Consider the following 17,382-nt stretch of genomic DNA (forward strand, 5'->3'; position numbering starts at 1 on the left):
TGTTCTTTTTCTCTGGTTTGTGCCATTTTTTTGTAGCAGAGAATAGTCTTCCACTTGCCCCCAACGACTTAAAATCCTACTTTTTCTCTAATCCCACAAAATTAAAAATACTCAATTATCCTTTTGTGTACCTGTGGAAGGTATGTATATCACTATTGCCCAATTTTCTCTGTACTGTGGTTATGTATACTTGTATTCACATTTTTCTCATGGGAGAGTAAGTTATTTGAGAGTGCAAATTTTCTTTTTTTTTTATACTATAGCACCTATCTCAATGTCTTTAAATGTAGGATGAACTATATGTATACGTTGCATTAATTTGAGTTAAATAAAAATGAGTGTTTTATTCATTTACTTATTGTTATACCTAGTTTTAGGTAGACAGTGTATTTTAGGCATGATATAGAATATTAAGAGATAACAAGTATTTTTTTAGGTAGCTGTTAGGTTTTTTCCCACATAATCTCAGTTTGAAAATATCCATTTATTCATTCCAAAGGATAATTTCTTAAGAGGAGATAGCTCCCGTAAAGTTCAGCACCAGCAGCAGAGGAAACCCAGGAAAAAAACCAAGCCTCCTGCACTTACCAAAAAACACAAGAAGAAGAGAAGGCGTGGACCTCGTCGACCCCAAAAACCCATTCCCCCTGCAGTCCCCCAAGGGAACCTCAGCATGCCCACCAGCGTCTCACTGCCAGTGGGGGCCTCTCAGATCCGGTCAGTGACGGCGCCAGAGTCTGCATTTCCTTTCCACGTTCTGATTGCTCTCTCATTGCCTTTTCTGGTGTTGGAACTAGGCTACAGAACCCGTTCGGTCTTATCAACCTAAACTGTTTAGTTTTCAGCACAATTTTTATAAAATATCTGAGTGGGTCAGATCTGAAGTAAAGCTTTTGATTAAAACAGAGAGAGCAGATGTTGAAATTGAGCATTTAATGGCCTGCCCTCAGATTTTCCTATTTTAACAGAAATTCCATATATATTCCAACAGAAACGTTCCATCAGAAATCTGATGCCTTATTAATTTTGGCAGGGGTAAGCATTTTGACCATATGAATGAGGCCTCTGTTTCAGTTAAACATTTTAGTTTTATCTGTTTATTTCATTGTTTTAAATTATTATGTTGACCAGGTTTGAAATGCTCTAAAAAGTATTAAGACATACCACTTGATACACCGAACCGTATTCGTCCTACTAATTTGAAGTAAAAATCCCATCTTGAAATGATTGTCTTAATGCATAGGCAGAGGTTGTAGAAATATGTGACTGCATATGGTGGGGTCTGTTTGCTTTCAAATTTCCTTAAAGTAAGAAACGTTGAGTTAGGATTTCCCGTTTTCATGTTTGACGCACTTGTCTCGGTGCCGTTGGTTTCGTGAAACTAAAAGGGGCGTGGTGGGGCCAACCATGTCGTCTTCCCCAGGAGCCCGTCCACGCCTGAGCTGAGTGCTGACGAGTTACCGGACGACATTGCCAATGAGATCACTGACATTCCACATGACTTGGAATTGAACCAGGAGGACTTTTCCGATGTCCTGCCACGGCTCCCTGACGACTTACAGGATTTTGATTTCTTTGAAGGTATGGTCAATACTGGGATTCAAGAAAACTGGGTTTTAAAATGAGTTCTTAACAAGGGAAACAGTTTTTGGAGGTGTGTTTGAGGTATTCCTCCTCACATATAATATCTTTCACTGTAGCTAGAAAATATAACGCTGCTAAAGCTAATTTACCCTTTTCAGAAGGTAAGGCATGTGCAATTTGTTTAACCATATTATAGACTTGGTTGATGGATAGTTTGATAACTAGGTTTATAACTTCGTTCCTTTAAAATGAGTAATTTTATTCGAATGTATTTTTGAGCGAAGACATTTCAAACCTGAGTTTATTGAAGCCTTTTAGAACTTGTCCTGATTTTAATACCCCACCTTGTACTTCCATTGAAGTGCACTTTTCCAAAACAAACTTTATCCCACCAATTCTCTGGTGATTTCAGAAAACATCTTTTATATTCTTAGAGTGTTCCTTTCACTGTTAAAAACTGGATATTTTTGTGTTGATTAATCAAGTTCCTAACAATAGATTTTTTTATATTGGAAATGAAGTCAATGTAGACCCAAAGGTTTCCATATTATGAAAAGTAGTTAGAAATGGGAGAAGAATGAGAGGGAAGGATTAGAAAGTAAAGCAACAGCATTTTAAAAGATAATCTATGAAATGAGCTGAGTGGGTGCTTAGTGTTGTGTTAAGATCCATGTATGAATTCTAGTCTTCCACAGCTGCCCCTCCGGCTGGAAGAGTCTAAGAGAAGAACAACTTGGTGGACTCCTCCTGCACAGCCTTTTATCTCAAATCTGAACTGATAGGATATATTTTCTATTTTAATGACTTTAATATAACTTCAAGTAAAAACATCTGTGTATTCAGACAGTCACAATGAGTTTTGAATTGGTAGTGTTTAGAATCCCTAAGAACTTAATACTTTGGTGAGATAATTTTTGAGAGTACTATACATAAGCTGAAGATGTGATACAAGTTCTAGGACAGTTTGACATTTCAGACCTGTCCTACACATGAATATTTCACTTTTTCCTTCCGGTCCAGTCCTTGGAAACTTCTCTTTCAATAGGGCCTCTTTAAATAGAATATTGTTAGAAATAACTCACATGCACAGCTTTTGTGGTCTGGGACAGGTGAAAGCTCTGCTGATTCTCGATGGCTTTTCCTTACTCAGGAAAGAATGGAGACCTCCTCCCAACCACCGAAGAGGCTGAGGAACTTGAACGGGCTTTGCAGGCTGTAACTTCTCTCGAGTGCCTGAGTACCATTGGCGTACTTACCCAGTCAGATGGTGTGCCAGTCCAGGAATTGTCAGACAGAGGAATAGGGGTGTTCTCCACAAGTACTGGAGCTTCAGGAATTCAGTCCTTGAGCCGAGAAGTAAACACGGACCTCGGGGAGCTGTTGAACGGGCGCATAGTACACGATAATTTTTCTAGTCTAGAGCTGGATGAGAACCTGCTCCGTTCTGCTACCTTGTCTAACCCACCTACACCCCTGGCAGGGCAGATCCAAGGGCAGTTCTCTGCCCCAGCCAACGTTGGCCTTACTTCTGCCACTCTGATCAGCCAGAGTGCACTTGGGGAGAGAGCCTTCCCAGGACAGTTTCATGGACTTCATGATGGCAGCCATGCCTCCCAGAGGCCACACCCTGCCCAGCTGCTGAGCAAGGCAGATGACCTAATCACCTCACGACAGCAATACAGCAGTGATCAGTCACACTCCTCGCCCCATGGAAGCCATTATGATAGCGAGCACGTGCCGTCTCCCTACAGTGACCATATCACCTCTCCCCACACATCTTACTCTGGTGATACTATGGCAGCTACCTTTTCAGCAGAGATGCCCATCATGACGCAGCACTTGCTCCCAACCCAACTCGAGGTGCCACTTGGAGGAGTCGTAAACCCCAGGACTCACTGGGGCAATCTCCCTGTCAACCTTGGAGATCCCTCTCCATTTAGCAACCTTCTCGACGCAGATGGACATCTTCTTTCCACGTCCCTATCCACGCCACCCACCACTTCGAACTCAGAGACCACACAGCCTGCCTTCGCCACCGTAACCCCCAGCAGCTCCAGTGTGCTCCCGGGGTTACCGCAGACCAGCTTCAGTGGCATGGGGCCTTCTGCTGAACTAATGGCCTCCACCTCTCCCAAGCAGCAGCTCCCTCAGTTCAGCGCAGCCTTCGGCCACCAGCTGAGTTCTCACAGTGGCATTCCTAAGGACCTGCAGCCCAGCCACAGCTCTATAGCGCCTCCTACAGGCTTCACAGTAACAGGTGCCACAGCTACAAGTACCAATAATGCATCCTCTCCCTTTACCTCCCTAACTGAGTGGTGTCTGTGTGTTTGCAGGCAGGTGGGGAACCTGGTGTTTTCTATCTTTGTTTCCTCTTTATCACTCCTTTCCCCTTTTCCTAAAGAAGATTTTAAAAATAACAGATGGGGACTAGAGGGGAACTCCCTTTTCCAGTTAAACAAGTTACCCTGCAGTGGACCTTGCTTCAGTGTTCACATGTGCTCCTTTGCACTGGTGCTCATTCCCTTCTGGCAGGGTCACTCTACCCCAGTGGTTTCCTTAGTGGCTCAGCACAGTGACTGGACAGAAGCGACTTTTAGCAGCGAGTCCTAGAAGTGGAAGATACCTCAGATTACCAGTGCCCTGTTTCCTAGGATTCAGATCAATGCTTTCCATTCGATTACCAGGTATTTACATAGGTGGTTCTTGCTAGAATGATGCTCTTCATTGCGTCTCTGTGTGTAAGACGTAGCAAATGGTGTGCAGCGGCAGATCAAGACAAGGCTCTGACTTAGCACCAACTGCTCACTACCACATGAGGCCAGGAGTCCATTCCTAATTGTGATCATGTTTAATTAAAAAGAAAAACACGAGTCTTTTGACTGCCTGTGTGTATGTGTGCTCCCTCCTGTGTGTGTTTTGTGTAGGGCAGGAAGCAGCTGTCCCATTGTTGTTTTTTTTCCTAATGAGTATAAGGCTCTTCTCCTTTCCCAAATCTCACAACCCTAATAAGGTTGGTCATTCTTTCCCACTGAGTTAACTAAGTTTCTTTACTAAAGAGGGTGGTGGTCTGGTCGCGTGAATAGCACAACCCTTTTCTGCTAAGTTATGCCGGAACACAAAAAGCTGGATTCACATTAGTGCCGTGGGGATGTCCTGAAAAGCTCGCCTGGAGTGACTGCAGGGTGGCTGAAATTCTGAGGTCTGGTGGTTATATTGCCTTTTAGACACGCATTTGTTCCTAAATCCCTCTGTCATGGAATACATTCGCAAGATGTAATTAAAGAAAATACTTCGATGTGAAACACAGGATAGGTCAGATAGATTTGGAAAGATGGGATCTGTGAACTTCTTGATCCATCTTTTGCTTTTAAATTTTTCATGTTTACAGTAGTGATTCTTTGGTGAGATTTGTAAAATGTTGAAGACGCTTGTGGAATCAATGTGCCAGTTGTGAAGTGATATGTAATATCTGAAGGATACACATTTTAAAGTTTCTTTCAAAGCAGAATATGGAAATGAGACATAAATTTTACCTACCCTTTGGTACTTTTAAAATAACTTAAGTACTTAGGTTTAATTTTGGGGAAATTGTTTTAAAGTACCAGGATTTTAGGCTTAAAAATCATGGTGGGTAGTTTAGTAAGTTGGTGACTATGAAATGAACATGTGAGTTTTCTTTTTACCTGCCTTCTCCTTGCCCTCCCATGTCCTCCCAGAAGAAGGTGGGACTAGATTTAAAGGCATCTGTGCTCTGCTTTTGCCGAGATGGTTCACTGCCCCTTGAGATACCATTGGCTATTTATACCTGAGTCTAGTCTAACTTACATATATATATTTTAAAAGATGATTAGAGAGAGCATATCTATTAATGATGTGATATAATGATTCATTTGTCAGGGAATATTTGATCTTAATTCCTTTTCAATAGGTAAAGATTTGGATGTATTTTCCTACTTCCTATAAGTATTCTCTTTATGCCATGCTAATTCTAACCAATCCCTTCTTTTGAAAGCTTTTCTTTCTCTGCTTTTTAAAGGAATGATGGTGATCAGCAGGCATTATGCAGATACCACGTGCCTGAGATTATGGAGGGGAAATGTCACATGACTGTATGAAACCATTATATGCCCTATTTTGTATTTATTGAAGTTTCTTTTTGTGGGCCAAAAATAAGTTTGTAATATATTTAGTTTTTTTTAATCATGATAATTGGAAGATTTATTTTTTAATAGCTTCGTCTTTTTTGCAGATTGAGAAATTTCTAAATTATAAATTATGTCACAAAGCAAAATTATATTTGGTATCACCATAAATTTCTATTGTGAACGGTGAGAACAGATAATTTGACTATTTCTCACCTGTGAACCTGTTAGTAAGCTTTTTTATTTTAATGTACTATGAGGAAATGACTATGAGTAGTTATCTCTGCTCAAAGTGTCATTTAGTCCGCTAAACTCTTCACACCCCATTGTAATCACCACTAGATAGCTGTCCATCCCCAGCTATTTGGTTTGTCCTCCATCGTGTACTAATGAAACGTTGTAGCGGAGCAGGGCATTGACTTTCTTCTGATCAGCCCTTCTTTGACAGCAAAGGGAAAGTCACGGGTAGTCAATCTGAACTTTCATGGCTATTTGTCCCCTCATGGTAGCTGCTTAAAATTCTTCAGTTATCAAAACTGAGTTTGCAGTAAGTTGCACATTTTATTGTTTGCAATTTTCTGTTTTATGTGCATTTAAAAGCCCTTTTCTGCTTTCTAGTAAGGAAGCAAGAAATGATCAGGAATGTTGCCAGTTACAGCTTCACACCAAAAACTTTGAGTAAATTCATTTTGTTTAGATGCCCACAATGATAGCTTGAAGAAAGGGCACCCAGTAGAAAGTCCCAGTGTAGACTTGAGGAATTAGTAAGAAAGGAAATTTTCCTCTCATTTCATCTACTTCAAAGCAAACATCTGAGCTTACAATTTGCTTTGCTCTTGCTGTTTCTTGTTTGAGTCCCTATTTGGAAGAGAGAAGAACATCTGTGAACCCAGAGATATCTGTTGTTTTTCTTTTAGCTAACGGAGCAATTCTCATCTATTAGTAGTAGGTTTGCTATTAATGTGTAAAGGAAGGCATGAAGTGTCTTTTACTCCAGAAATAGGAAAATTAGTGTCTTTTAATGCTATAATAAGGCAATACTGGAATCAAAAACAATTTTATATAAGGTCCTAATTAGGTGGAAACTAGCTTTTATTCTAATGTTCAACTCATGAGAAGTAGTAGCAAAGAAGGTTCACTCTGTTTCTGCAGTTTTTGGGGACCATTTATAAAGGCCAGTTAGACTGTGTTAATGTGATTTAATTTACAGAGTTGCTGCAGTTAGTGGATACGTTCTGTGTTCTGAGAATCTGAATTCCATTCTAATGTATGATGTTCATTGGCTGTGATCTGTAGCATCCGAAGAAAAGACATGTTTTCTCTCCTTCACTCTCTCTACATAATTGTTAATATTATTTTAATTAAAGTACTTATGACATTGTTTTTTCCTCTGTTAAAAATGGCTTAGCAATTTGCACATCTGGGTAGATTATGTAGCTAGTAAACAATTCACAATAGTTAATAGCAATTACACTTAACCCACCAAGTGACAGACTATGCAATGAAAAAATTTTCTAAGTATCGTCGCGTAGCTTATACGGCGAAGGATTATTTTCTCTAGTAACCTACCATGTGAGATATGACTGCTTTATAAATGACTTCCTGAGCAATTTCACGTTGGCAGGCAGCATGTTGTGTCTAGTGTCCCTCCATGAAAAGATTATAATTTAATGAGAAGCAAATAGTAGGTATGAAAATAAAGTTGGAAAAATATTTGTTTTTCTTTTCCTTTCCTTAAAATTGTAGTTACATGTTGAGTGGCTCAAGGCTAAAGAAAGCTAACCCTTTATCTTTGCCAAATAATTATTTATAAGAATTATTTCTTAAATAAGCCCAATCTCTCCACACCAAGTTAGGAATCACCATTTTCTGTGACTAACACTAAAACTTTTCCTCATCAGAGCTTGTTCTCAATCCATGATCACAATCCAGAGAAGCAAAGACAGTTCTTTGATTTGGAAAGGACGGTGTCTGGAAGACACACAGGTGCCCTCTCGGTACAGTTTTCTTATGTGTAAGAATTTCTGTGTCTGTGGACCTGTACCATTCAGTTCTTATCAGTTGGCACTAGAATTCGAGCCTGTAGGGAACTCCCGTACTGTCGGTTAATTGACACTTGCTCCCTCCTTCCTGCGCCCTTGTACCTGTGGCGGTGGGGGTTGGTGATGATGGGTCACAGCCTTCATCAGCAGTGTCGTGGGAGACAATTACCTTTTCTCCAAGTTAGTTCAGTAGGTTGTCGTGGATTGGTATTGTAAAAAGGTGGAGATATTAATAACACTAAATGAATTAATAGGTTTGAAATTCAAATGTTTTTAGATATCGTTTCCATTTTCTTCATCCTCTTTTTAGCCTTTTAAAATTCTTTTACATTCTGTTTTTAATCTAGTATACATAGAATAATATAATGGTCTTCTAAATGGTCAACAGAATTCTACAGTTTATTGAGGCAATTTGAAGGATTCCTAGAAAAAGAAAATGTAGTCCTACTGAATAGTCTTCATTTGTATCTCTTTCATCACTAACACCTACATCGCTCAAAGGATTTTTTTTTCCTGACAAGAAATATATTTCTTGGGGGTAGAGGAAGGGGATGGGAATATATATAAAAAATAGAACATAGGTTTCCCCCCACCTCAATACTTTGAAAATAATTGAATCGTCACTGGCATTCTACAGAAAGGTAAAACATTTAATGACTTCTTAATATCTTGGACTTTATAAGCTTTCCAATATTCTGGAGGGAACCAAAATCCATGATTAGTAGATTAAAGTAATATTGTAAATGCTATCTTTCAAGAGATTTGTTATAAAATACCAGTGAAGATCATATTCGTTTTCCCCTGACCAGTGAGTTAGGAAGGAAAACATAAAACATAAATTAATAATTATGTCTCTCCTAAGAACCAGTGTCATCAATGTGGCAATTGTGGGTCAAATTTAGAGAGCCTTATTTCTAAATAGCAAGAATTTTCTTTGCACTCCAGCTTCTTTTCACTTTATTTTTTTTTGTTAGTTTTCCTCTCTCTGCACTGTGATACAGAGCTAACGAAAGGAAATGGGGCATTTCAGAGAGAGAGCAAATTTGGTTTGACTTTCCTTACCCTAGATTCCCAGATCTTGGGAATGTTAGGCTACTTTCAATGGCAGAGTTTTTGGTGATCCAAAGTTTAGTGTGAAAAACAGTCTCAAAAGAGAAAACCTGTCAAACTCTTAGGAAGCCAGGTAGGCAGCACAGCTTCCTTTCGTCTTCCCTTCTGCCGGCTTGCTCAGCCCACGTCCAGTCCTGAAGTATGCACACGTACACACGTCTGGCCTGATCCTGGCCTAAGAGTAGTAGAACCCTCTTCTTTCGCTTTTTGTTTGTTTATTTGTTTGTTTGTTGTTTGTTTTTAAGCTGGGGACCACTGAAGTAAGCTCTATATGCACCCAAAGTTCCCCTTGGAAAAATTTTCAACATGCAACGCAGCGGGCTCCCATGCAGCTGAATGCCACACCATTGCTTTCACTTGGGGAATAGACTGATTTGCCCTGACATGACTCCACCCTGCGTGGTTAGGGTACAGTGGGTTCCAGCAGATCAGTGTGGAAGTGATGGGAAGTCTAGTCGGGACGTTGTCTTCATCTGCTTGAAAGGGTTGAATCAGTTCCTCTCAACAGTGATCGTTCTTTTCACTGTATAGTGTTGAGTATGTCTCAGGGATTCCTGTGGAAATGAGGGCAGTTTTTAAAAATAAAATAGTTTTCAAGAACTAAGGTGACTCATCATTGAAGAGAGCGCAAGAAAGAGAAAACATTTGGTTCGTAGCCCACAGTGTCTTGCATAGGACTTTCTTCCTTCTTCTTCAGCCTCTCATCTCAGCTTCAGCATACAGAATCCTTTCCCATCACGCACAGCTTTAAAACTTTTATTTAAAAATCTCCTTCCCCAATGAGCTTTCAGAATACTTATTGTAGATTTTAAGAGAAAAGGTATATTAATTTATGCTATTAACATCACCTCATAAATTATAAGTTTTATACTAAAGCTGTATTGAGTGTAATGAATTATGTTGCCTATGTGTTTAATAGCTAAAAAATTATATATGAGCTTTTTTTTTTTTTTTTTTTTTAAACAAAACAAACTAGTGAAGCACCTTTTTACACTGGATCTCTGCCGTGTCAAGGTGTATAGCTATCCTTTGCTACCTTGCAGATATATAAAATAAAAGGATATTCTGGGGCCTCAAAATGTAGAACACCATTAGACCATTTATTACTACTCATAGAACTGTTGAGAATCATGTTTCTTTAGTAAATGATCTGTGGTTTACACTTAAGATGGCTTAGAAGCTTAGTTACAGGGTAAATAGAATACATAGATCAAGTAAAATTCCCAACTACTGTAGCTGGAATTTGTAAACTAATTTAAGACCTCTTTTATTTCCTATGGATTTATTCTTTAATTTACAGTTTATTCTGTAAGTTGGGAAGTAAAATAGAGAAAAAATAATAAATCTAGATGTTCTCAGTGTCTTATTCAGGAACCTTTTTCTCCCTCCTCACTAAGGAATTCCCACTGTGACTGAAAAATAGAATTAAATTACTTGTGTGTATGTACATGTCTGTGTTTTTACACACATGCAAAAATATACATTGGGGGCACAAGTGTGAGAGAGATGAATGTGTGCTTCGGTAAAAATAGAGAAAGGTAACAGAATGTATTGTAGAAATATGATTTATTTAGTTGAGGGTATTTTATTTAGTTGAGGGAGTTCCTTTCTCATTGTCTCTTGTATAAATACACCAAATTCTTCATCATGTTATCTTATGTTAAAAGGCTGGCTCTGATATCATGTGCATTTTAACATTTTGATTAACTTACATTATGCTATGTTTTTAAAATGACATGAGAAACAGTAGGTTTTAAGACCAGCCTCTTGCTTTTGAGCATAAAAATGAGAGAGAGAGAGAGAGAGAAAGACCAAGACATGAGCTGTGTTTATCTATTGGGGTGATGGGACCAGAGATCATCAGTTGAACTTTTTTTTTACATTAATAGATTTTGTTATATTCTGAGTTAGAAAATACTATTGACCATCTTTTCTTGGTGAAGTTAACAATATTATAGGCCTTTTATAAAGAATGCCACTTTTTGAAGCAACTGCTTTGTTTAAAGTGATGGTGGGATCATTTCACCATGCATATTTCAAAGCTGGGATGATTGCCGGTATTTCCAAAAATTGAAAAAACAATTACTCAGTTGCGCTATTATTTATGAAGTTAGCATGTCCCCCCACCCCATATTTTGGCTCTAGGAAGAATTATGCTACCTTTGACTTGATTCATATGTAATTAAAAAAATACATTCCTATATTTTGAGATTTATCATTTTGCTATACATTCATTTCTGAAGTATCTGGTGGTCTAAAATAGTCAAAACTAGAGTTGTTATTAAATGCTCCAATCACATTTATTTTTAATATTAAAAAATCATGTACTTTGAAATATGTCAAAACAACTTTGGATGATACACCTGAATTTGTAGGTATCTTTGAAGCCTCATTCATCTTATATATAGTCAAGACCTTGGAAAGCTTTATATGTTGTTCTTTTTACAATTGTATTTTTGTAGCATCTCCCAGTTCCATTCACTCTTGCTTTATGGATTTAAGAAAATCTGCATATTTCTTGTACATATGCATGCAAATGAAGGAGGGAGATTGTATTGGTGCCATTTCTCCCTTCAGTTACTAATTCATGGGATTTGCTAGAATAAAACTCCCCCTGATTGAAGGGTGAAAATAGACCCTTGTGTATATCTGTACAGAGATGTGTATATGGGATGTGGTGGCACTTTGCTGAATGTGAACTTGCCTTGTCAATGGAAAGATTGAGAAGTATTATGTTTATTTATACATTTGTATAATCTATATATACACGTATGTATATGTGTGTGTATAGATAAAGCTATATACATATATTTCCCTAAAAAAATGTGTGTGTATAATAGATAAACAGCCTTTGTTAAGCAAGATTATACATCTCTGGAAAATTCTGGATTACTCTGTAAGCAGGAGGAAGTGACAGTCTAGAGTACATCATCAGAGCGTACTAAAATGGAAATCCTTTCTGTTGTAGGCTTGTTTATGGTCATTATAAATTAATTTCTCTTAGAACTATTCTCACTTGCCAATTCCATTCATCTTCACTAACTCCTAAGTCAATCTTTCAACATTTAAAAAAAAAATCACACTTCATTGTGTTTTTTTTCTCCTTTATGATGTCCTTTCTAGCCAGAAGCATTTGTCTTAAGTGTATTTCATTAACTTCTCAATTGTTTCTTTTAAAGATCTTTATCTCTGAAATTTCCCAGAACATACAAGTTTTGGTAATATTTTCTATAGTAATTTTGAGAATCAGGCATTCGTCTTTGTCTCAAAAAACAAACAAAAATCAACGTTCGGTCAAAACTGATTTAAAAATTTTACCTAGACAATTTTGGGATATTTTACTTAAAAAAGAACATTATTATGATTTTATTATTGATATTAGTGTTAGGTTTATTTCCTCATTTATTCTCATTAATTTGTCATTTAAAATTTAGTTTACTTTGTAATTTTATCATAAGTTTACCATTTTCATTTTAATGGAAAGCATACAAAGTTACATGTAAACCTCTTGAATTTTATAACTAATTTTACTCATGACGAAACTGCTTTAATGAATTCTTGTGTAATGAATTCTGCTCTATTTCCTTTTGACTCTTCTCATATTTTGTGACATTCTGTTTAACTCTGCTGCAGCTCTTTAGCAAACTTGCATCTCTCTATATATTGTGCCTTTAAAGCTCTTATGCACACACAGACAAAAGTGTATATATACATGTCAGAGCATGTGTACATATACTTTCGTATATACTCACACAGTATGTCTCTAGTATATATTGTGGGAGTGGATATATAGATACTCAAAGCAATGAAATGTTGCTCTCTAGGTATATATGTATATAAATAATGTTGATATACTGTATATACACATGTACATGTATGAGTTTTAAATGGCAATCTTTTACATTTAGCAAAATGCTGCCCTACTGGAATATTGTCGCTGCAATGGCAGTTGTATGTAATGATTTAAAATACATTATCAAAAATTATTTAAAGAACATTTAGAAGTCTCATCTAAAGACATCCACACATTATTTATTTATCTTCCTTTCCCTTGTTATGTGTTTTTTTTTTTAACCGAAAGGGAGACTGTCATTTTTTAAATGCCATGTGTCTCATGGGAGAAGGCGAGAGCTGGAGACTCACTTGAGGCACCTTGTGCGTTTTTCCTGTCTCTGAAATGGAGACGTCCCGCAAACCAGCCTGTTTATTTCAGTTATAAAGCAATCCTAGTGTTTCCATTAGTATATGTCATCTACCATCTCCCAGATCCACTTAATTCACCAATCTGCCTCTTCCTTTCATTAGTAAACAATGGTCGTCCAGATCATTTCGCCTGGGGGAAGTTAACTACTCTCTCGCTGCAGGGAAATATGTTATTCTGCCTTCTTCAAAAGTCAACTCTGAGAGAAGGCAGCACTCTCATGAAGCTGTCTTAAGCATGTTTTGCTATTTATTAAAGGTCTTCCCAGACATTTTTTTAAAAAGAACTCCAAGTCTGCATGCACTTGACATAGATTTAATTCTTATTCCCCACAGCTTCAAGTATTTTTCATTAGTATATCAAATTGATAATTGATATTTGACACCAAATGCGAGAATATTAAGAAAATACTGTTAAATATTTTATCTTGTGATGAGTTGGCAGCAGATTACGTTTCACGACCTTACAGAGAGAGGATTGTAGATGGATAATCCTAAATTATAAGATGTTACCAAAAAAACGGTGGATTAAGAGTATCCCCAAAGACTAAAATAGAGAGGTTGGGGTTTGAGTGATTTCAGAGTAGCTTAGCTGGAACTTGATATCAGAAGCAGCCTTTAACAAAAAGCCTCTTGGCGACTGTGTGGTACTAACTAGAGTCCTGAAGTGGACGTTAAAACCAAGTTGCAGTGGGAAATCAAAGGTGAGGTAGCTTATTTGAAACCAGTAAAGGACAGACAGGTTGCACAGTTTTAAAATCTCTTTTAACAAAGTAACTGCACGGTAGCAAGGACTAGCAGTTCTCAAAACCCTTCTTTTTCAGTGTTCTCATTCACCTTGGCACACAAGTATGTTTACAGCGGCATACATTAAAAATATTTACAAAAAGTTGCTTAAAGGGAATTTACAAACTGAGAAGCTTCTATGTATTTGTGTTAATAGTGGCTGGAAGCTTAGTTATATGCACAAAAGCAAGGAGCCACTCGTTTCTGCACAGACCATAGGAGCAAGGTGAGTGGCAGGTTTTGGTAAGAGCCCCCCCATTTTGAAGGAAAGGCATATCTATGGCATTGGGTATGATATTGTGGGGGGAGACCACATTTTGGGAGGTACTGGGCTTTTGGTTTGTAATTTCCCTTTAAACAAGAAGAGATGGCTCACATTTTCCATATATATCTCAATGAATGTACTGTATTACTGTTTTAAAAATTTGATGAAATAATAATGATTGGTCTCCTTTTGTTATCTGGTCCTTGTTTAATTTGTTTAAGGGTTTTTGTATACAAAAGTTTACATTTTTATGTATATTTTTCTTGTGTAAAAACTGATGTAATATGTGTATAAAACACTGTATGTATTATCTGTATATAGTGTGACAAAATGATTTTTCTTTCTTTCTTTTGGATGTATTAATAAATCTTGCTGTGAAGTAGCCTTGTTTTGGGTATAATTTCCTTTACTTGGATATTGATGGAGGCTACTAATCCAAGGGAGGTATTTTTTCCCCTCACTTTGTTATTTAAACAGAGTAAATTTTTTTTTTATATATCCTATATGTTATCAAGAACTCTAGAGAAATGCATTCATGGTTCTTTATGGCTAGACTGCCAATGACTAATATTTGTAACAGCATCAATTAAATGCTAGCCAAGGTGACTTTAATGTGGTAGCCAACCTTGAAATCCAACCAGAAGTTGGATTTGAAATTGTCACTATATATGCTGTAATGGAGGTCTTACAAGCCAATTTCTTTTTCATTTAATCAGACGCCCCTTCTCTCTTCATTTTCATAGCTTCACAAGTATAAGAGCAATTTCATGCTGTATAACCAAAGTTTAAAAAAAAAAATCTTGAAGCAACTCTCTTTTCCTTTAAGGTATTGCCAAGTGCCTGCCTGTATCCTTGAAATTGAATTGTTCCTTTTTTTTTTTAATATGTCAGTTGGAACTTTGCATTTTCTGTGCTGTCTTGTTGCTGGGGGATTTTGTGGAACATAGATGCTAGGACAGAATTTGCAAAGAAAATTTTGTAATCTTCTAAAATTACACATTCCATTGTAGAGATTCACTATTTTTTATTTTTGTGGGTCATTTGGACTTGTTTTCTTTGGTCTTTAATCCAGGCATGTTTAAGATATATTCTACAACTGTATTTTGCTTCTCTAAAAGAAATGAACATTTTGACGCTAGAGGCAGATGTCATCAGTACTGTGTAGTAAGCTGACCAGCACGGACAGAATGTCATCCATCAATTCCTCTGCTTTTGAAACTGACCAGGTATGAAGAAGAATGCTTGAAATTATAATGTCCTTTTCTTTAGTTACGTGGTAACTAGTTGCTTTAAAACTCTTTTACTTTTTTCTAATTAAGGATGCTTCTTTTATAAATCTCTGCACAAATGCACAAACTTAATATTATGCTAAGTTCTTTATTTGATTTTTAAAAAATAGTAGCCTTAAGGGGACAAGCTTATTTATTAGTGAAATATTTGAGTTGAGGCAATATCTTTAAAGGGGTGGTGCTGAGAGCCTGTGGGTGGCCATGTGACAACAAAGATTAGAGTTTAGAAGAGCATATATTTTAATTCCTTCATTAGCATATCTCCACCTCCTTGCTCTTTCCTCGGCTTCATTAACAATAATTCTTTTTAAAAACGGTATTGTTTATAAACCTGCTTATTTGAATTAATTTATTTCTTTCAGCAATATGTGGATCTGAACATTAAGATGGTATTATTTTTCTCCTTTCACATAACTAGCTCCTGGAAAATTCTTCAACTAACATGTGACTGTAGTCAGTTATTTTTCCTGCTTCAAATCCCTGTAATGGAGATACGCCTATTCCTTAGCACTCTGAAATTTGTTGTTTCTATTCTTCCATCTTTGCAATCTTCTGTCTTTCCATCTTCCATTCATTTTTTAAAAGTCATTTATATTTTTGAGCACTTTGTGTTAGTGATAGCGGATGAATCGCAACTGGATTCTATACTCAAAGACTTTGCCGTGTAGTAGGAGAGAGAAGATGGATAGCTATACAAACAACGTAAAAACCATCAAGTGCTTAGAAGAGTGATAAAATGCTATGTATGTTCATGTTGGAAAGAGATCACTTCCAACCAAAGGACATGAAGTTTTGTAGAGGAAAGTGCATCTGAACAGAGCACTTTCAAGGATGGGCAGTATTTGGACATTCAAAAGTGGAGAAAATTCCAGATGAAGGGAGCAGCATAAGCAAGATAACTCATGGTTGGTGTGAGAACGGAGCATTTCAACTTCAGTATAAAATGTATGGAGACTGGTGACGAATAGAGTGGAGAAGCTAATAGGGGTGTGAGCAGAATGAACATGGATGGCTAGGCAGTGGACGAGAGAGTGATGGGTAGCTGTGATTCAGGAAAGCTAATCTGGCGTCACAATTTAAGAGACAGGTTTGTAGCAGAGAGGTAAGTGAGGAGGAGAGTATGCAACAGACTACTTAAGGAAGTCGGAACTAGTGGCAATAAAAATGTAAAGGAGGGAGGAATTCAACAAGACAGGGAAACAGACGAAGTAGCTGTCAGGCAAGGGAGGAGGAGGAATCAAAACAGTCTTCACCCTTGAATTTCTGGAAGAATAGGGGTGCCAGTGGCAGAAGTGGGCTGCACTCCTCCACACTCAGTGATTTGGAGAGAGCCAAGGAGTTTTAAATATGTAAAGTATGAGTTGGAAACGGGCTCTACGTGGAGATTACCAGTCAGTAGTTGTAGTTAGGGCTCAGCAAGGAGGCTCAGGCTTAAGTTCATTTAGGAAGTTACAGATATAGACTTGTGTGTTGAAGCCTTCTATAAGTGATAAAGGAAGAAAGATAAGGATAGATTTTGGAGAACCGCTGTATGTAACCTGTTATGTTTTATTTACAAGCCCAGAAAGAGCTTACATAATTTCCCCTGGTGTCTCCCACCTAGTAAATAGGGATCTGGAATTCGAAGGCTGGCAGGCTAACTCACCTCCTTCACACTCCACTGGGTTTGATGCTATTGAGGAAAGTCAGCCCCTCCCCCGACCCTGACCTAGTGAGGGCCGGTGGCTGTGCCCTCAGCCCTCACACACCCTGCTAATGATCTGTTTACCTCACGTGGACAGTATGTTCCAGTGCCCGTCTATATCGGTAGGCCCCGAGACCCCAGCCCCTAGCACAGCGTGCTTGCCTGTAATCACACAATAAACAGTGCTGAATGAAGTTAGTACTCTGAAGTTCCTGAGTAGAAAGAATGCAAATTTGAAGAGACTTAGAGGATCTGGTGAAAGGCAGTGTGGTAATTGGTT

At 37.7% G+C, this 17,382-nt stretch overlaps 1 protein-coding gene across 6 annotated transcripts in view; it reads left to right on the forward strand.

The window, feature by feature from the left end:
• INO80D (INO80 complex subunit D) overlaps positions 1–13,616 on the forward strand; it is a 60,036-nt gene extending 46,420 nt beyond the window's left edge. For all 6 annotated transcript variants that reach the window (XM_033111872.1, XM_033111871.1, XM_033111875.1 and 3 more), the window contains exons 9-11: positions 500–717; positions 1,424–1,581; positions 2,735–13,616. In XM_033111872.1, coding sequence (XP_032967763.1) covers positions 500–717; positions 1,424–1,581; positions 2,735–4,194 — 1,836 coding nt within the window. In that variant the 3' untranslated portion in view covers positions 4,195–13,616. The remainder of the gene's footprint in view (positions 1–499; positions 718–1,423; positions 1,582–2,734) is intronic.
• Positions 13,617–17,382: the final 3,766 nt, after the last annotated feature.

Source organism: Rhinolophus ferrumequinum, chromosome 8 (assembly GCF_004115265.2).
Source record: "Rhinolophus ferrumequinum isolate MPI-CBG mRhiFer1 chromosome 8, mRhiFer1_v1.p, whole genome shotgun sequence".
NCBI lineage: Eukaryota > Metazoa > Chordata > Mammalia > Chiroptera > Rhinolophidae > Rhinolophus > Rhinolophus ferrumequinum.